Source organism: Perissodus microlepis, chromosome 22 (assembly GCF_051167445.1).
Source record: "Perissodus microlepis isolate ML-2025 ecotype Zambia chromosome 22, ASM5116744v1, whole genome shotgun sequence".
Taxonomy (NCBI): Eukaryota; Metazoa; Chordata; class Actinopteri; order Cichliformes; family Cichlidae; genus Perissodus; species Perissodus microlepis.
The window spans coordinates 30,989,356-31,009,585 of NC_140481.1; the positions used below are offsets into that span (position 1 = coordinate 30,989,356).

General features: G+C 40.2%; 2 protein-coding genes across 2 annotated transcripts; both read right to left on the minus strand.

Annotated features, from left to right (window-relative positions):
* Window positions 1–20: 20 nt before the first annotated feature.
* tpi1a (triosephosphate isomerase 1a) lies at window positions 21–5,782 on the minus strand. Its single transcript, XM_084918470.1, has 7 exons — window positions 5,523–5,782; window positions 4,055–4,178; window positions 2,977–3,076; window positions 2,686–2,803; window positions 1,419–1,504; window positions 876–963; window positions 21–723 (listed from the first exon to the last, which is right to left on the minus strand). Exons 1-7 carry the CDS (start codon window positions 5,632–5,634, stop codon window positions 605–607), a joined length of 747 nt encoding a protein of 248 aa, XP_084774596.1. The 5' UTR covers window positions 5,635–5,782; the 3' UTR covers window positions 21–604.
* A 2,527-nt stretch (window positions 5,783–8,309) lies between these two features.
* Window positions 8,310–17,741, minus strand: gnb3b (guanine nucleotide binding protein (G protein), beta polypeptide 3b). The gene is made up of 9 exons (XM_084918469.1): window positions 17,516–17,741; window positions 15,194–15,307; window positions 14,081–14,226; window positions 13,332–13,395; window positions 12,300–12,456; window positions 12,125–12,191; window positions 10,999–11,200; window positions 10,634–10,850; window positions 8,310–9,314 (listed from the first exon to the last, which is right to left on the minus strand). The coding sequence occupies exons 2-9, from the start codon at window positions 15,260–15,262 to the stop codon at window positions 9,208–9,210; spliced, it is 1,029 nt and encodes a 342-aa protein (XP_084774595.1). The 5' UTR covers window positions 15,263–15,307; window positions 17,516–17,741; the 3' UTR covers window positions 8,310–9,207.
* Window positions 17,742–20,230: the final 2,489 nt, after the last annotated feature.

Here is a 20,230-nt window from a genome sequence, read left to right on the forward strand (position 1 = left end):
CAGTGAACCACAAAATAAAATACACTTTTTCCACATTTATTTATTTGTTTTGTTTTTTTACTTCTTACATCATTTATTTCCCTGATTTATTCAGTCAGTGTTAAACCACAACTACTCACTCCTCACAGCTCAGTACCTGCAGACATCTTTGTTTTATCATTTCAAGTAAATTCTGTCTGAAACTTTATTTGTTAAAGACCTAAAGTATCAGTTAGTGCAGTTAGGTGAGACACATAAAGTCAAACACATGAAGCAGCCTGGGCTGACCGATCCCCTGATTCTCTAAGTTCACCTCAGTTTAGCAGCAAATAAAGAATTTAAAAGGAAACTTTACATGGATCACATGAATCACTTCACCATGCCTCAGTGGATTTCCAGTTTTTAATCCTAATTATCTAAAGTTTCCTTATTTATTCAAGTCAGGAAAATAAAGAATGGAGTGAAAAACATCTTTTCTTAAAGGTATTTAGTAGTTTAAATATTCAACATCCTCTGGTTTAACTGGATCAGTCAGCCCAGTTTGCAGAAACAAGGTGATACACGGTGCAGATCTAAAGGGCAGGGTGTTTTCCATTGATCCTGCTGGAGTAGTTAAGTGCATTTGTTATGCACGTGCGTTGATGATGTCGACAAACTCTGGCTTCAGAGAGGCCCCGCCTACCAGGAAGCCATCCACATCGCCCTGAGACGCCAGCTCTCTGCAGTTTGCTCCTGTGACCGAACCTGGAGAGAGTAGCAAAATTAAACCGACCTGTGACGTCTGCAGAGGTTGTACATTTTAATAACACCATTATTTCATGTATATGAAATTGTTGCACCATCATTGAACCTAACACAATCCTACTGTAAAGTTTACTTTAGTTATGTTCACTGACCTCCGTAGATGATGCGTACAGAGTCGGCCACATCATCGGAGACATTTGCCCTGAGCCACGCCCTCAGCTTCTCGTGGACCTCCTGAGCCTGCACATGCATTGATTAAAATGAGACCTATGCATAAATGAATGCTCCAAACCTCAATGAATTGAAGCGATGCACAATAACATGAGAGACTGATAAAGTCATACAGAAAATACTTCATACCCTGTGTAAACTCTCTTTTTCACATGTGACAGCAAAACTAAAAAGACTAGAAAAAATGAGTTTGTGTTCATGAACAGAATCATTACACCGTCACATCTTCAAAATCAACTCCCAGGATTCATTTCCACGGAGCACAGACTTAAATCATATAACAATTATGTTACGTGTGCAGCCGATTTGCCCGTGTGTGCAGTTATGTAAAACTAGATATTAAAACATGACAAAGATAAAAATTGGAAATAGGGCTAAACATCCCACTGGACTGGATGTAATGTGAGAAGTTATTATTTATGTGCTCACTTATGGGCCTTGTAGTTATGTGGCTGCGGTATTACCTGCTCAGGTGTGGCTGTCTTTCCTGTGCCGATGGCCCAAACAGGTTCATATGCCAGCACGACATTCCCCCAGTCTTTTACATTCTCTGCAACCAAACAAGGTTTTTTTATCAGCTGCCACCTGCAGCTAGTCATTGAGCACAACGTGCATTTGGGCTGCAGCAATATCATGTTAAAGACCTGCAAAGTCTGTATAAAGAATATGGAAGGATAATGGTGGAATAAGACAACGGTTTATCAGCTGAGAGGCCACATTTCACATACATCACGATGCCATAAAACAGGATTATGCCTGACATCTACCTTAATCATTAACATGGTTATCATTTCTTCAAAAACAAATCTGTCTGGTGTGTTTCTTCTTTAAAAGGTTTCCCTACCTTTCAGAAAGAATAAGCAAACCTTAGTATGCAAACTCAAAAGGTCCTTTCTGATCAGGCAACATCCTAAAAGCAGACCACGGCTGCAAGCTGCCATCAGTTCTCCACCTTTGTTGGCTTTAAAGCTGCAAAGCCTGCTTTAACAGAGGCAGCTGTGTCTGTTGAAGGCAGAGACCACTGACCTATTTACATTTTAAATCAGTACGTGGCCTACTTTCAGTACAGAAGCAGAATACAGGAGGCCAAGATGGAACCAGGGAAAAGATCATCAATCAGGTCTTGTAAAGCCTCAGTGCAGACAGAACAAATCCAGAAGCAAAAGGAACTCGTTTTTCTATCTTTATGCACAGAATAAAAACAGAGTAGAATCCAGCAGTTCACTTTTATGTTTCTGTAACAGTTTTTTGTCATTATTCATAATCAGAGAAACATTTGAACCATTAAATAACCAAACTTTTGATCTAAAGAACATAATAGTACAAAAAAGCTGTAAATACATCCGATTTATTTCAAACTGCTCGTTTTCCTTCAAAATATTATGTAATGAATCTCGTTATTAGTTATTATAACTTTATTTAAATGAAATATTTGAGTAAATAACTAATTATTTTAATTTAACATATATATGTAGAAAAAGTACAAACATAATAGCGCAACAATAATCATGAATAATAATAATAATAAAGTAATAAAACATTAGAATAAGAAACTCGAGAAATGAAAACTTTTTTTTTTCCTGTAAAGGTAAAAACAAAGATTAAGCCATAAAAAAAGATGCAAAAAATAATATAAAGCAGAAAAGCTAAAATAAAACTAAAAAAACAGATCATGAAAGCCTACAATAAAAAAAACATAGAAAATAATGTTAATATTTCTCTCGTATTTACCTGCAATGACCTGCGTCTGAGCATAGACGACTTCTTCGGTGGTTCCTGCCTCTCGCTCCTCCAGCTTCTCACCAATGCAGGCGATCACACCCAGATCGTTCTCCAGAGCATGAGCCACCTGAAACGCCAACAAAGTCAGAGTCTACCTGCGCGAACAAGCTGCCATCACTGTGGTGGCATCAGATGAACATATGAACCTGTTTTATGCTGATACAAAATTCTGTTGTGCAAACTCTTACAAAGAAATGTGCCCTTGAAATCCAGATAATTGGAAAGTTCTGTGATTCTCACCTTCTGGCCAATCAGCTCGTCACTTTCCCCAAACACATGACGGCGCTCCGAGTGTCCCAGGATCACCCAGTCTGCCCCGCAGTCCCTGATCATGGCTGGGCTGGAGGGAGAGGACACATGTAGGACAGCCCATGTCAACTCTACTTGTGGCCGTATATTGACGTGAAGAAATTTAATGCAATTTGGCTCTTGAAGTTCCTTTTTTTGTTAGGGATGGTTTGTTTTTTGTTGAGTACAATGTTAAAATAAGTTCTTTAAAGAGCAAAAAATGATTTAATATGAAGGCAATATGAGCAGAGAGTACAAACATGTTGAAGGATTAGCTGTGTTAGTTCAGTGAAAGAGTTAACACTAGCAGTCAAAAATAAAGCCTAACTTTATTGATGCATTTTAGCTTCAAATATCTGATAAAAATACACATTTCTGAAAGGTTTTGTGGCACAGGGGCATGCGGAGAAATAATTTTTATTTCCTTTCATATGTGCAAAATATGCACAAACTTGCTGACGTCAACAATTTAATTTGTTTTCCAGTGAGTGTCTTATAGAGCAACTAGTTTAAATTATGCTCAGCAAGCAAAGCAAAAAGTTGGAGGAAGGAGAAAAATCAGGAGTAAGAACAGGACTTTGTATGTGTGAGAGAGACTTTAAAAGCTGCTCCACTGGAACTGATTGTTGAATAAGAAACTCTATTAATGAGTGTGTTTGTTATGCAGTGATCCATCCAGTCAGTTTGTGAGGACCTGTGGCTGATGGGATTCTCTCTTTTGTCCCATGTTTATGGACATTACAGCTGTCTTTCTTAATGTTGTGAGTCTATAGCATAAGCTTAAATAATAACCTCTGGCTGTGGTCGCTGTCCGTGGTGCTGATCAAAAACTGTAATGGTTCTATTGATATTATTTTTGCACACATTTTGTGTGTGTGTGTTTGTGTATGTGTAAGAGAGACAGCAAATGGGAGATGCTGTGTTTGCACCTGTACAACATAACAGAAATAATATCCGCCCCAAGGCCGATCACAGAGTGGTTATGCCTGTGAGCACAGCATTATAAATAAAGTATTTGATTTAGAGATACCTGATCTCTCCAGTAAACGCTCCCTTGGCCACCTTGTAGCAGTTCTGTGCTGCGACGGAGATCCTGGGATCCAGATTGGATCGGGCAAAGTCCAGGTAGATGGAGGGAGCGGCACAAACCACCTCTGAAATCAGACAGAATGACTGGTGTTTGCTGTGATGATTGTCTGAGTTTTACTTTTATTCGTTAGTTAAACCAGTGTAAAAGCTCTAAGAGCATTATTGTTGATGTAAATCCTTCTTTGCTCTGATCTTTTTCAACTGTTATACCTGAATAAATAAAAGGAAAACCTGAATTCTGCATTTACAAACACCTACTGCATTTGAAACAATCCGGAGACCCTGAGAGGCAGTTAAATGGACATAGAGCTAAACTGTGATTCTGGCTGGAGACTGAAATGATTTCATCTAACTGAAGATTACAATTGCTTTCATCACCAACCGCCTCCAGCAGCCTGCCTCATTTTAAAGACATTAAGAAACAGTCATGAATACACTGTTAGAAAAAATAAATTAATGCAGAGCTGCTTAAATATAGCAAAGAGAATCAGTTACTTTGGTCAATTATTATTTAACACAGAGAAACTGTGTGTTTTAATCATCGTTTCATGCATATGTATCTGTTCTGTTCTGGACTGCGTGAAAGCAAAAGCAAAGAATTCATTTTTAAAAAGTGCTTTATCTCAATTGTCTGGTTTTAAAAACTCCTTGAATAAAATTTGAGTAGTTGCACACTCCTATGTACAAGCCCTTATCATAAGCATATGTTTTTGTTCAGTGATGCAGCAGGCTTGTACTTCAGTGATGTAAAGTAAGAGTAATTGAGCCTACATGAGCATGAATAAGTGTGTAAAGACAGGCTAAAGACTTTGTTTTTGCAACAACAACAACAACAAAAAAAAACATCAGTGTGTAAAAAATAAATAAACTGCTGGATCACACAGTTTTATGTCAGAGTACAGCATATTAGTACAAAAAAATCCTTGATTCAAAGATTTGGTGTTCAGTATTTGGTTCTTTGTCTACTTTAAGTCAGGCGCTCTAAAACGGCCAAACTGAAAACCCAAATGAGCCTCAAAAACGTCTGACTGGTGGAGGGAACCCAAGCTGTGAACTGTGTGAAGACACAGGGACTGTTCACAGACTCAGTGGACTAACCTCAGCTGTCAAGCACAGCAATAAAAACTATGATTTAGGTTCCATTTGATGGGGAAAAGTATGAAGAGGCAGAAAATTAATTCCTCAAAGTGAAGTGAGAGAATGAGAGGCCTTCATGTGACGCCTCCTGATCACGTGACTTTCAATGCCACTGTGTCACCTGTGAAGCATCAGCAGCATCCCCCCCTCCTCCTCTGTCAGCCTGCTTCCTCGCCCCTCCCACGTCACCAATCACCAATCGCTTTTATTGATCCCCTCTAACCGCCACACACAGTCAGTCAGCGGTCCCGGCAATAATCTGGGGCTGTTACCGGTCTCGTCGTGCAGGCTGGCGGTGTTCAGGGTGCTGATGAGCTCTTCAAGACTCTCTTTGTTCCCGTTCATCTTCCAGTTTCCACCCACGAAGAACTTGCGAAGCGCCATGGCTGGCGAATATTAGCTGGTAGCCGGTGAGGAGAGGAGCTAGAGGTCGATCTGGAGTCCGGCCGGTGTGCAGGTCAGGTGATGCCAGAAATATCAGCTCCAAACACCGGCAAACGTCCCTCTTCTTCTGCGTGGGATTATGAAGGCAGTCGCAGAGCTTCACGGGACGTTACCTCCACCTGCTGTACAGAAGTTGTCCTTCCCACCATGGATGCAAAAGTATAAAGTACACGTACATTCACAGGGTATTCTCATGGAAACCGCTCAGAAATGTTAAGATTTTGAATTAAGCTTCTCGTGGCATTTTTTTGTTCGTTGTTTCTGTTCTCTGGTTGTCTCTACTTTCAGTTTTTTTTTTCTAATAAAAAGAGACAAAAGACACAACGAACAAAGTCAAACATGAGTGTCGACAATATAACAATGTTATTGTTATTTATATTTTCAGTAATATTGTTATTGTGAATCACTTTGGGCATGATGATCATGTAAAAAAAAACGTTTACACAGGATTTAAATGGATGGAACTTAGAATAATCAGACCTCCTTTAAAGTTATCAATATTTTACTTTGGTCAGTAATATTTAATTGATTCAGTTCACTGTAATTATAATACCTTGAAAATGTATTTCCCAAATTTACAATCATAATATGTAAAAATCAGATGTTTTTATTGTGAAAATCATGCCAAAAATACCATAAAATCACAAGCAAATCATTACTGTAACATTATATTCTGTCTAAATTATACATTTTGATAAATTGTACCTTTATGTACCAAACTTTTGACTATTCAGAAAACTCGTACCTTACATGACGTTTATGTTTGCTAAATAACTTAAATCCATCCATTCTCTTCTGCTTATCCAATTCAGGGAGAGGCAGGGTACACCCCGGACAGGTCGCCAGTCTGTCGCAGGGCTAACACATAGAGACAGACAACCATTCACTCTCACATTCCCACCTATGAGCAATTTAGAATGACCAATTAGCCTAATCCCACTAATAGTCTTTGGTCCATGGGAGGAAGTCAGAGTACTCAGAGAGAACCCACACAAACTTCACACTGAAAGACCCTGGCCTGATGGCGAGTTGAACTCAGGACCTTCTTAGCAATGTGAGCAGTGGTCTTTTTGTGAGCTTTTTAAACTTTTTGAATGATATGTATATTTTTTTTATTTAGCTTCTCTTCATTGATTTTTTGAATGAGAATGGAGGTTTTCTGGAACAACTTCAATGACGCCCAAAGTGCATAGAGAAGAACAAGGGTCTGAAGCTCCAGCAACACTTATAGTATAAAGAACAGCTTTATTATTTGACCAAGGCTGTTTCGGCCTGTGGCCTTCATCATGGTCATCCATCCATCAGGTCGTTGTCTTCATTGGTTGACTGTACATTTTAGAATTTACTTTAAAGTTTTAGTTTTTCCTTTTAGGGTCCTTGTTAGGTTTATATCGTTGATTGTCATTTATGCTTAGAAATATTTAACCATATATGCTTAGAGGTGTATAATCGATTGTGTAGTGATAGGATGTGTGATCCTTAATAGTCTGCAAAGGCTTTGTGTGCATTCCAGAGTGTTCTGGCATTCACACCCACATCCTGGGAGCATGGGAGAGGGCATACCTTCTCTTATTGTTTTATGGTAGGATAAACGTATATGTCAGTTTTAGTCTAAGTACCTTTTGTTTAGATGAACTGCTGGACTTCCAGACCAGCAGGTTTAGGGAAGTCTTTATGGGGTCACACACTGACCCCCCCCCCCACACACACACTTACACAATGCACAGGCAAGGTACTCTTTGTGTGTATGTATACGTCGTATGTTAATGCACCTATGCATATTCATGTAACCTCAATAAAAGAGCAGTGTTACGGGGGAGCAGATGACAGCAACTGGGGTCAAGCGAAGGGACGGCGTTTGTTCAGTTCTCTCCCGTGCACGAGAAACATAAAGAACTTTGCCTACTCGTGTCTTGCTTTGCTGTGTAATTAAATTGTCCTTAACGTTACAGCGAATAGGTTTATGCTACAAACCTATCAGTCCTACATGGTCAAACTCCCTCAGTATATCTGTCACCGTGAGGAACCTCATTGAGCTTACAGGTCATCAGGTCAAAAGTCGCCGTTGGCTTCACTGTCAAAGTTGAGAAATTGTCTTTGTGCTGTAGAGACTCCACTGACTCCTTTACAAGCTTGTAATTAATTTGATGTTTTATGTTGTATTTTATTATGTTTTATGTTATGAATCTACTTGTGTTTTTCTTGTGTTTTTGTGAAGCACTTTGCAGTTTTTATCAGTGAAAAGTTCTGTTTAAATCAGTGTTACATACTTTTACTTATTTTCTGATTCCAGTACATGCGATGCAGAACCTCAGCACTTTGTCTGGGGACAATTCAAACCTCCTCGTTCACTGTAGAGCTTCATTTCTGCACCAGCATCTCTGTGTCTACCCTGCTGCTGTTTGCAGGTATGACTCACATTACTGAGGTGTGCTGACCTCTAATGAGATTCCCCTCCAGGCATTTTTGCCCTCTGATGATGAGAGCAACAGCTGCAGGGACCAATCTAGATTCTGGAGGACTGTATGTGCATGTTAATGTAAGAAATTAAAACTAACCCTCATAACTAAAGGTCAGACCTTGTCATTGAAACACAAAGACTCTGACATAGTCTTAATGCAGAATTCTATGTTTATTAGAAAGATTTCCAACAAAAATCTTGTATTTTTTTGTACAGAGGAACTGCTCAAGTTTAAAAGTACAACAAAATGCAGCTGAAGCCAGAGGAGTAAAGAAAGCTTACAGGAGTGTTTTACAGCCACTCTCACAGCCAGGTTCCACCTTCAAACCATCATCCACGGGTCCATCAGTGTAATTTTTACCTGTGAAGTGGGGAAAGCAGCCATCTTGGATCAAAGTCAGCTGATGGTAATATGGGACCCGAGAAAGCAGCTCTACCATACAAATACACACTCAGAATATGTGCAGCCAAAAAAGCAAACAGATCAGATACAACAAAGAGACTCTGTACATAGACATTTCTAATGTGTTAATCTATAAAATATAAATAAATATACATGTCAGTCTTTTTCTTCTAGATGATTGCAGTGCTCTTTTAAAAGGTCAAAGACCTCGAAGACAATAAAAATAAATCTGTAGCTCTATCTTCATATTTTCATTATTTACTGTTCTTTATTCAGTTATTTTCAGAAAATCTAGAGATTTTTTATCATTTTCAATAAGAGCTTATTTTCCGCTCCGTTTTGATTAATAATCTATTTTTTTTAAGATTTACTTTTTTCAGTAAATAAATCAACAGTAAAGCTTTCTTGTACATGCAGTGGGATGCATCGTGCATTGTTTAACTGAAGCCATTTGCACAATATGACTCATTCGCAACCTTTTAAAATTTGCATACATGTATGAGGAAGAAGCAGAGCGGGAAAAAGAAAGAGAGGAAGGTCAAATATCTCCACCAAATCTCCAGCCTCACTTCTCTGCCACTATTTTCCTCTCCTCTCGTCCTGCTCCGTTTCTTCTTCGTCTCCTGGTGTTATTCTCTGCAGGGACGCCTCAGTTCCACAGTTTGAGGAAGCTGTCCCAGGATCCTGTGCAGACACCCATACCGTCATCAGGGACGCCGGTGCAGCTCACCCTGTTGTCATGACCGGACAGCACGCCTGGTGTTGTACAACAAGATAAAAGACATGAAAAAGTGCAGAAGAGGTCATGGTTGTAAGCAATGGAGATGAGTGAATAAAAGTAATTATGACAGAGAAATTAAAAGGAGAGTAAAGAAAAGGGAAAAAAAGATGCTCAGAAGGCACAAGATGAGTCAATGAAAAACAAAAAGAGTGGAAAGTACAAACAGGAGAAAGTGTGGAACAAAAATAAGACATCACAAGAACAAAGTATATGAGGAAAGCAAAGAAGAGCAAATGGAACAAAAAACTTAAAAAGGCCAAAAGAATGGGATGATCGTGGCTCAAGAGTTGGGTGTTCATCTTGTAATTGGAAGGCTGCCGGTTCGAGCCCCGGCTCGGACAGTCTCGGTCGTTGTGTCCTTGGGCGAGACACTTTACCTGCCGCCTACTGGTGATGGCCAGAGGGGCCGATGGCGCGATATGGCAGCCTCGCTTCTGTCAGTCTGCCCCAGGGCAGCTGTGGCTACAACTGTAGCTGCCTCCACCAGTGTGTGAATGTGAGAGTGAATGAATAGGGGTATTGTAAAGCGCTTTGAGGGTCTCGAAAAGCACTATATAAATGCAATCCATTATTATTATTAAAATCAGGGAGGGGAAAAAATCATATGAAAGTGACGAAAGAAAAATATAGAAAGAAAAAGAAGAAATTCAAGGAGAAGACATGGAAAAGAAAAGAGTGGAAAGCAGACAAGAAAGAGGGGAAGTAAAGGAAAAAGATGAGCGAGTGAAGCACATACAGGAAGGAGAATTAAAGACGAGAAGAAAGAACATTGGGGACAAAAGGGAATAACATGAAGTGACCATAGAAAGTAGAGTGGAGTGTAAGAAAACAACAAAATGGAAAAAGAATGGCAGAGAAGAAAGGGAACAAGGAGAAAGAGCAAAGGGAAAATGGTGGAAATGATTAATTAAAGGAAAGGAAAAGAAAAAAGAGGGGAAAACAGCATGGGGAAGAGAGGAAGCAAGGGAAGGAAAAGAAATGACAGCAAGGAAAGAGAGTAAATGAAAAAATGTAGGAGACGAATTGGAAACAGCAAAGGAAATAAATGTATTTTCTTTTTTAAGAAATAAAATATTCATTTTTGAAAAAAAATTAATGAACTGTTCCGTTGGAAGCAAAGAGATCATAAAAATAGTGCATCAGCACCATCTACAGGTGACATGTGGAAGAGCACCAACTTTAATGAAAACTTCACTCCCTATGCTCTCTTTTAAAAGTCTATAAATTAAGATATCCATCCATCCACAAGATATACATATTTAAATTTAAGTAATTTTGAATAAACTCTGCTCACCGACTTTCTCTCCCTTCAGTGAGTCCCAGATGTGGCAGTTGAAGTCATCGTAACCTGCAAAGATAAGGCGGCCTGAGCTGGAGACAGCCAGAGATGTGACCCCGGCGTTCAGGCTGGAGTCCTGGTAGCAAATCACCTCCTGGTCGGAGCGCAGGTCGTACATCTTGCATTGGCAGTCATCGCTGCCTGTGATGATGGCATTACCACTTTGGAAGAACTACAAGTGGGAAGAGAAGAAGCATTTGAGTTTTAAACCAAGAGGAAATATTTTTGCTAAGGCAGCCTTCAGGTCACAACTGTCCCCCTATAGACTAGAAATAGTGTGATTTGTGTGTGTGTGTTGTGAGTTTCTGGGATATCCTCACAGAAATGGCATTAATGTCGCTGGTGTGGCCAGAGAAAGTCTGCTTGCAGGCGCCTTCCCTCACATCCCACAGCTTGGCCAGAGAGTCACAGGCTCCAGAGATGAAGGTGTTCATGTCGGGGGAGAGAGCCAGCGACATGCAGTCTCCAATGTGGTTGATGAAGATGACCTTCTGCTTGCCGGTCTCCAGGTCCCACAGACAGCTGAAGATGAGAGGAAGAAGACAGAGACACAAATCAGGGGTTTTTAGACCAGACGGCGTTCTGATTAACTGTCTCAGGTCTTTTTAGCTTACCTCAAATCTAATTTCTTGATGACAGCTCTAAGTTTGTTTCTATCTTTGTTAATATGAATTAACAAATAACATTAATTTATTTGTTTAATTCATATTTTCAAGCAATGATCTGAGATTAATGTTATCTCCATCTTAACTGTTTAGAGACATCTGCCTGATAAAATACACGGCATGCACACAGGTAGCTACGGTAGCCGAGCCCTGTAGGACACCATGTGCACATGTCCATTTTTCTCTGAACCATACAACATGTTCTAGTCAATAAACACACTGAGAGAGTTTCATGGGATCATAATGAAGTGACAACTACAGTCGTTTTCTTATAGACTTTTATAAAATATGACTTATTTTTAATTTAATTTAACTTAATTTAATTTATATAGCACCAAATCACAACAGTCACCTCGAGGTGCTTTGTAGTGTAAGGCAAAGACCCTACAATAATGCAGAGAAAAACCCAACAATTAGACAGCACCCTATGTACAAACACTTGGCAACAGTGGGAAGGAAAAACAGGACAAAACCAGGCTACGCGAGGGCCAGCAATTTGCAGCGACTGGCTCCGCCCCCCACTGGTCATTAGAAAGACTGCAGGTCACTTCCCCTTTACGTTTTAGAAATATTACCTATAGTATGTGGTAATATGAAGACACCATAGAGCACATGATTGGTGAACAAGTGTCATGTTTTTTTTAATACCTTCAGGCTAATGGGAGAATGCACAGCCTTGATACTGATTTAAAAGCTGCTCTTTTTCCCTTGTTCACTTCTGTAGGTGGGTTGATAGAAATGACTGACATCAAACACTAAGAAACACAAACTTTAAACTCACCAGGTGGTGTCACCGGAGGCTGTCAGAATCTCATTATCGTTAAGGAAACGGCAGCAAGACAGGTAACCTGGGCGAGAGAGAGTTTTGTGAGCGTCTCAGCTTGGCTGTGCATGCATTCATTGGTTTTGATGCTGTGAAGTAAGTTGAAGGCATTTAAAGGAAGCTCCCTCGTCACCTGTGTGTGCGTCCAGCTCTCTGAGGGTTTTGGGGCTGGCCGCCTTGATGTTGTAAACTGTGCAGATGTTGTCCAGACCACCGCTGGCCACCAGGTTACCAGAAGGGGCGAAGGCGACACTCATCACCCAAGCAGACTTCAGTGGAACAGCAACCAACTGGGAAGAGGGAATTCAGTTTAAACAACCAGGAGGTTGCAGCTTTGCGGTTTAACAAGCATGGACAGTGTTTGAAGGCTGGAGAGACGATGTTCTTATTGGCTGTCTGTGCTTCCACTCAGGTCTAAAGGCCTGCGAGGAACCACTGCAACAGCAACAAAAAGCTTATCGTGACACTATTAATCTTTGTTTACTGCTTTAGAAATAGGTTCACTGAGTCATCGCAGGAAAACAGATGAACAGTCAAAGTAGAGTCAAAACACACAAAATGCTAAATGTAAATGAAGAGATTTTCACAAATGTTTGTGAAGATTCATCACAACAGACCAGTTGTTTCTGGACTCCTGTAAAGCACTGACCCTCAAACAGGGGTGCTTTAAAGGGTGCTCAGAAATGAATTTAAACTCCGAAGCTTGCTCATCCATTGGGTAAGATCCTGCAGTGGAAACTCAGCTTTAGTCAGAGTAGAAAGTTAAACCGTCACTGGCTAATTAGCTCACTGCTGAAATCTGCTCACTGGGTAATCTAATTATGTTGGGATGTACTAAATAAATACTGAGCTCCAAGCTCAGATTGAACATTTTCTCCTTGTTCTTCTCTTCTTTTGTTTTTAACACTTGTTCTCAGTTTCTGTTATTATCCATTTGTGTTAGTCATTGTTGATATATCTAAAAGAACATGAACTAAAAACTACTAACTTACTAAATGAAATTAGCAGTTGATGACTGATTGTTTCATAGAGTAAATATGCAGTTTTTTGTCTTATTTTGCAGGTTGTGTATGGTTCAGTTTTACTTGGTCTATTATGTATTGCACTCCACAAATAACATGCCTGCACATTCAGATTAACTATGACATATCCCATGCAGTCCTACCTTGTTCCCTGTGAAACAGTCCCAGATGAGCAGCTTTCCATCCTGTGATGCACTGACCATCTGCCTGTGAGAGAAAGGAAGTGTCACTGTGTTTGAAGAGCACTTCAATCGTCATTAAATTAAAGATTTAAAAAACATCTCAGTGAGATAATGTCTCACTAATGATGAATATTTCTGTGGCTGTTAGAAAAGACATGTCGTGTAGCAGTAACTATTGTGCATTTTTAATTCACATGGATTGAATGTATGCTGGAGTTTATCTCGTTTCTGCATCTAAAGTTTCTTTACATGCGAAATAGTTTGGCTGTTATCACAACTAATGTTTGCATCCTGCAAATTTTGATGTCAAAGTCACAAACATATTAAACACACACACACACACACACACACACACACACACACACACACACACACACACACACACACACACACACACACATTAATATGGATAAAAATCTGTAGTTTATAATCTTCAAGACACACATTCATTTTCATTACAGCACATACACGCTGAGTGCACACAGTGTCCAAATAAATCAGGTAATTTCAGTATTTCTTTAATATTACAAGTGTTTTCTTCAAACTGTCAAACAGGCGATGTTATATTTACATATTACGTTTTTTTAAGCATTAAATAGAGGTTTTTAAAAAGTAAAGGGATGAAACGAGTATTCATATACAACCTATTGTTGAATTTGATTACAGAGCTTCTCTTTTCTTACACAAACGTGCCACCCTTTCATCCTCACCTGGAGTCAGCTGACCAGTGCATGGCATAGATTTTAGCCAGGTGACCCTTGAGTGTCTTCCTGAGCTTCAGCTGGACCCGACCCACTGAGTCCACCCCTGATGCTGCTGCAGACATGCTGCCGTCATTCACAGCTTTGCGGGCCGCCTATTGGTCACACAGAGAATTACAGGTTTGGAAAAAGAAAAACTCTGTGTAGTCGGTGTTTTTCCTCACTCCTTTCCTCTGTGATGGCATCACAGCAATTCTAGCATTAGGAAAAAGGAAGGAGCTCCACTAAGTCCTCCACTAAGGCGAATTAACCTCCACAAATTATAAAGGAAAGTCTAAGAGTAAGTAAGATCTGCAATCAAAAGAAACCTCTTCACAAGGGTAATATACGCACCATGGGTCCATCCTCTATAATTATTAGTTTTTACCTGTCTAGTGAAACATGTTTAAATAAATATGATTATTAAGGCAAACAGAAAGTGCAGCTGTTATTTTATTTTCATGTTACCCCCATCCTGAACATTTTCCTGTTGTTTTGAACTTACAGTGACTCAGACAGATATGTATGTATATACATATGTGTCTCTGTGTTAATAGACCTCTCTGCATTGAACCATATCTGTTATTAATCTCTGTCTCTCTTCCACAGCATGTCTTTATCCTGTCTTCCTTCTCTCACCCCAACCAGCCGCAGCAGATGGCCCCGCCCCTCCCTGAGCCTGGTTCTGCCTGAGGTTTCTTCCTGTTAAAAGGGAGTTTTTCCTTCCCACTGTCACCAAAGTGCTTGCTCATAGGGGGTCATATGATTGTTGGGTTTTTCTTTGTATCTATTATTGTACGATCTACTGTACAATATAAAGCGCCTTGAGGCGACTGCTGTTGTGATTTGGCGCTATATAAATAAAACTGAATTGAATTGAATATCAAAAGATTACATGCATATCTGTCACGTGATGGATGGAGAAAGACTGATTACTTGAGGTTAGTGTTAAATAAATACAATAACATTAGTATACACGCTAGATAATATGAAAAATATGGTGTCACGGGGGTGAAATCAGGATTGTTTTTATGGTGTTAAAGGTAATAACACCTGGAATTTCCTCCCACAGGAAACGCTCACCTCAATCTGTGCACGGAGGCCATCACACTCCTTTTTCAGTGCATCCATTTCAGCCTTCTCAGCTGCCATGGCGAGAGTTGTTTGTTGAGGTTACTGATGAAAAACCAAACGACACTGAGAGGAATAGGAAATGGGGAAAAACGCAAAAAAATATTATTATTTACTTGGAAAATATTCTGAAGTTCACGTGTGGACTAGACATATTTGCACAGACAGCAATGTTTGGATGTTTGTTGCAGCTCATTGTGAAAGATGTTAATGCTGTTAGTGGAATGACTCCCAGCCAAACGTATCCTCACGTTTGACCCTGCTGTGAAATAAAGTAGGTACCACTCAGTGACCCTGATTCCTGAACTGGAACGCTTCGATTCTTGTTGCACCACCAAGTCTACAGAAACAATTAGACACTCAGGTGTCAGCTGTCCCTGAACAACGAGAGGAAGGGAACCGTTTAGAAGTATTAAAGAAGACGGGGAAACATTCTGCAAGGCACAGAATCAACAATGGGTAAAAGAGGACAAGAGGAATGAAGGATAGATGTGTAGGACTTAGGAAAGAAGGAAGCAATTACATTAAGGTCTAAAGGGCACTTAGTACATTTATTTTTGCGTGATTTAGAGGATAAAATACACGTCTTTAGTTTTTACTGACTCCTTTTATTCTTTATGGTTTTAAAGAGTTGGATCAGTGTTGAATCTTCCTTGTAAGGAATTTATGGTTGCCTTAACTTCAGTGTCCATTTTGACCTCACCAACACCCTTCCAGTGTAAAACTTTAAACCCTCAGGTTACATCATGTTACATCACATCACCAACATCAAGGTCAAACAGCTAAAAGTTAACGGTCAGAAGCTGAAAAAACAAACAACAATAAAAGAAAAGCTGTTATTTCCAATCAGTGTCATCGTTTTTCTTGGTTTGTTCTTTTACTTTGAAACTTAGTGTTTACAATAAATGTAATTTATTCGGCTAATACTCTGTAACAGGATGCTGATGACTGACTAACTGAACACCGATTAACTGTGTGCACGTTTCTGCACATCATCAAACTATCGAGCTAAAAGCCTGAACCCCCATGAGTGAGGTAAAAATTACTGCTAATGCAAAACACTGAGATTCCAGTGAGGAATATTAAAACTTCCAGAGTTGTGCTACAGTTTTAACCTTGCCTGACTTGTTAGTCACAAACCATAAGTAGAGCTTGCACAGTAGTCACACAGGAACATGCAGGAGCTTTTACAGAAGACGGAGACATGATTAAGAATAAACATCCACTGATTAGCACAAGTGAACGGTTGCATCAGTCTATGTGCAGGTATCAGCTGCACATACACTATGGAAGGTCGAGGATATGGTGGGGTCAGAGGTGAGGGGAGTTTGGGATGGGTTTCTACAGGGCTTTAAATCCCTGCAGGACAGCTTAAGAGAAGCTTTACCGGTCAAATCTCCTGTCATCTAATTGCTGACTGCTCTTTACCCTGAGATCAGAGTGAGAGGGAGGGACTGCGACGTGGACAATAGAAGAAATGGAGCTTCTGTTAGAGTCAAGACCAAAAACTGCTCCTCCTCTACTGTCCTGTTTACTCATTTGAGGTGCACTTATTGTTCAACATGTGAATGAAACACATGCGGCCATTTTCCGGAGCTTAAAGCCAGTGAAAATCTGAAACCTTATTACACCACTCTCCACCACTATAAGGACATTTTAACACCACAACCTCCTGTCAGTGTGTTATTCTTGCACGCACACTTTAATGTGCAGACTGGAGGAGTCATGAGTTGACTCATTACACTCATGGATTGAGCCATCTGATTAGCAGACCACCTGCTACCACCAAAGATATCCACAAACAAAGTGAGCTGGATGAGGTTTAGCTCTTTGTGACCGACCAGGCTGCAGCTTACTGCTGCTCCACCTGAAGCTCCAATCCTCTTTGGCAGAGTTGCTACAATCCAAAGATCACCTTCAGAGGGTTTAAGGATGCAGTGGGATTGATAAGTTATTCTGTTGTTTGAAAGAAATTGATGACTTAACTAAAGTTGCTTTGGTCAAATATCCTGAATTTGATCAAATCATGTGTCAGAAAATACAGAAAATCCCCAAAGTTGCTGATCACTTTTTGCTTTGGTAGCACAGCACTGCAAAAGTTCACTTCCTGTTCTTCCAAATAATAAAAAGTAGAACTCCACTTTTCTTCTTCAAACGGTGACAAAGAAAGATGATGAGTCCCCACAGCTGACTCAAAGCAGCTCCAACTGTTCCCCAGCAGCATTCCTTAACTTTAAACTGTCACAAAGAAGCACCAGAAATGCTGAAACTCACCTTTTCTCTTTTTCTGCACCTGTGCAGCTCCCGATCACAGACACCTGTGTTCCCCCTTTGAGCCGTTTCAGCTTCCACAGCTCTACAGGGTGCACAACCTGCTCGCTGGCTCCTCTGATGCTCTCCCACCGGCTGACTGCTAGTGGCTTTACTAGTGAAAAAGTCTCAGCCTTCCTCCGCGGTGACGAACAGATGAGGATTGGAGGGGATGAAGGAGATAAGTGATGAAGGGATAAGGCTCAACGATGGAAATAGGGAAGGAGAGAGAGAGGAAAAAGGAAAGGGAGTGTGGCGAGAGGAGGTAGGTAAAGCGATTGAAGGGAGAAAATCAGGTTATGAGGTCAAAAGATGAGAAGAGGTGAAGAAATCCAAGAACAAGACAAGAAGAGGAAGGGAACAGATGTCATAGCACAAGAGGAAACTGAAGGAAAGAAAGACAAACACAGAGATTTGTCTAAAGCAGGAAGATGGGAACTCTTCAGAGCACAAAGTTGGTTCCACGAACAGAGCAGTGGTTTCTTTTTGTGTTTAATTTATCCTACTAAAGGTTCAACAAAATATAAGACAACACCAGTTAAAAATGTTCATTTTAATTTCCACAGCTGTTTGTTCTTTTTTAACCCATCCACAAAGTAGTTTTATTATTTGGTGCATTGGTACGTATGCTTTGAATGCCCTGTGGTTGCAGAGAGGTGACATTGGTGCCTTGATTCCTGACATTGCACTGCATGTTTTTGGATGCGGGAGCAGGAATGGAGAGATGGACTGAGGCGGAGGTTTACAGAAGGGGTGAATTGGTTTGTCGGAGCTAATGAGCTGAGCCCAGTTAATCAGGGTCTAATAGGATATCCGGGGACGGGCAATCTCATTAGGGAATTAGAGCAGGTCAGGCTGAACGCGCGTCACACCTGACACACAGCAAAGGCACGGACGGAAAGTGGATCAAGAGTCAAACGCAAAGGTTTTGTCTCAAAATTAAAAACTTTGATGCTGCATTTTTATTTCAAGACTGGAAGAGATTCAAGTTCCTTATAAAGATTCAATTCTTCAAATCAAGCAGTCTTTCTCCTTTACTATAGGTTTATTATGGGAAAAAAATAAAATAAAATCAGCAGTAGACAGACGTGCAGGAGAGCAGGACATTAGATCTGTTTGGATGCAGACACTGTGAGAGAACATGGGAGAGGTTTTGGGTCGTGTCCTGCAGAGCAGGTACTCGTCTTCCACGTGAGCTGATCTTGGCTCCGCCCTCTTAGCATCTTTTAATCAGACTTGCAGCTTCAGGGCAAAGTTCTATGATTTTTATCCAAGAAAACTGGGGATAGAAAATTTCCTTTAGATCAGTCCCCTCATTCAATCCAGAAGAAGGTCAGAGGTCAGAGTGAGCACACAGGCCGTGCCCACGTTGGGATGCTAACATAGTCAACTAAGTGCATCACCTGTAAACTGTATGAATGCAGTGCACAGATGCAGACACCTGTGACACTGACACATGCAAATATAAAACAAGAACTAATCTCTTACTTCTTGTCCAGTTACAGCACAACGAGCCACATTATTTGTCAGATAATTAAAAACCCTCCAACAGCACTGATGCCACAAATGAGTGATTTGCTCTGCAAACAGCCAGGGTTAAAATTATCCTCACCAATTACTTAAAATGTATAACTTTGTCTACAGACACCAAAACGTTTTGTTTATTTCTGCTACGGGGAGGCGTTATATTCTGTAGTTTGTTTTTATGGTTTGCCTTGACATGAAATAAGCTACTAAACGACTTATTTACCACATATGTTTTATTATCACGGGGCTTGATGTTCTGTAAATGAGTACTTCAATTATTCACTTTCCAAACTGACTTTTCCCTTGAAGTGATTTCATGTGAAATATTTTAAGCTTACGCCTGTTTTTATAAAACATTTAACAAGCATGTGTGTTGACAACAGACGGTCATTTGCACAGCAAACAGTGACTGAAGTTTGATCCTGTCATGACACTTTTAAGCTTAGCTGTTTCTTACTGGCAGCGTTCAAGTTGACTGTTTGTCTGCTGAACATGTTTAAACACTTGGAAACTGTTCACAACTCTGCTCAGCAAATGTAGTCCAGTTACTTCACTCCAAGTTGCAACTCACATCCTATTGGTTAAATATCCAGGTAATCCATCCTCTATGGTCATAGGTGCGTGCTGAAATCAACAATGACGTTCGACGGGCTCCTCTAATGAGGACTTCTAGCTTAAGCTTCACCTCGGGCGGTGTCCTGTTTTAAGCAGTCGATGCAACAGGTTTAGGATCTGGTCTGATGATGTCACACAGCAACATCAGTGTTATGCAGCAGTGCTTGTTTTTTCTTAACAAGTCAAACAAAGTTTTAATGGCCTTTGTGAACCAACTATCAACAGTAGGTGTCCTTAAGAAAGACAGGAAAGTCTTTCAGGAACAATATAATCAAGTATACTATATGCAATATGAAGAATACACTCGGCACTTAAGAAAGTGTTTTTGTAAACTTTTTCAGATCTCTTTAAATCCATTTAGACGTGACGCCTGAGACAAATCTACAGGGATGTGCTCACAGCTGGAGATGAATTTAATTTAGGGATTTGATTTGTAAATCTCCTTTTGTTCTTTCTCCGCCTGTGTAGAAAATAAAGTGTCAGCGTCTGATTTTTAATTCTCAGTTCTGAAGCCTGAATTTCATCACACCGACCATC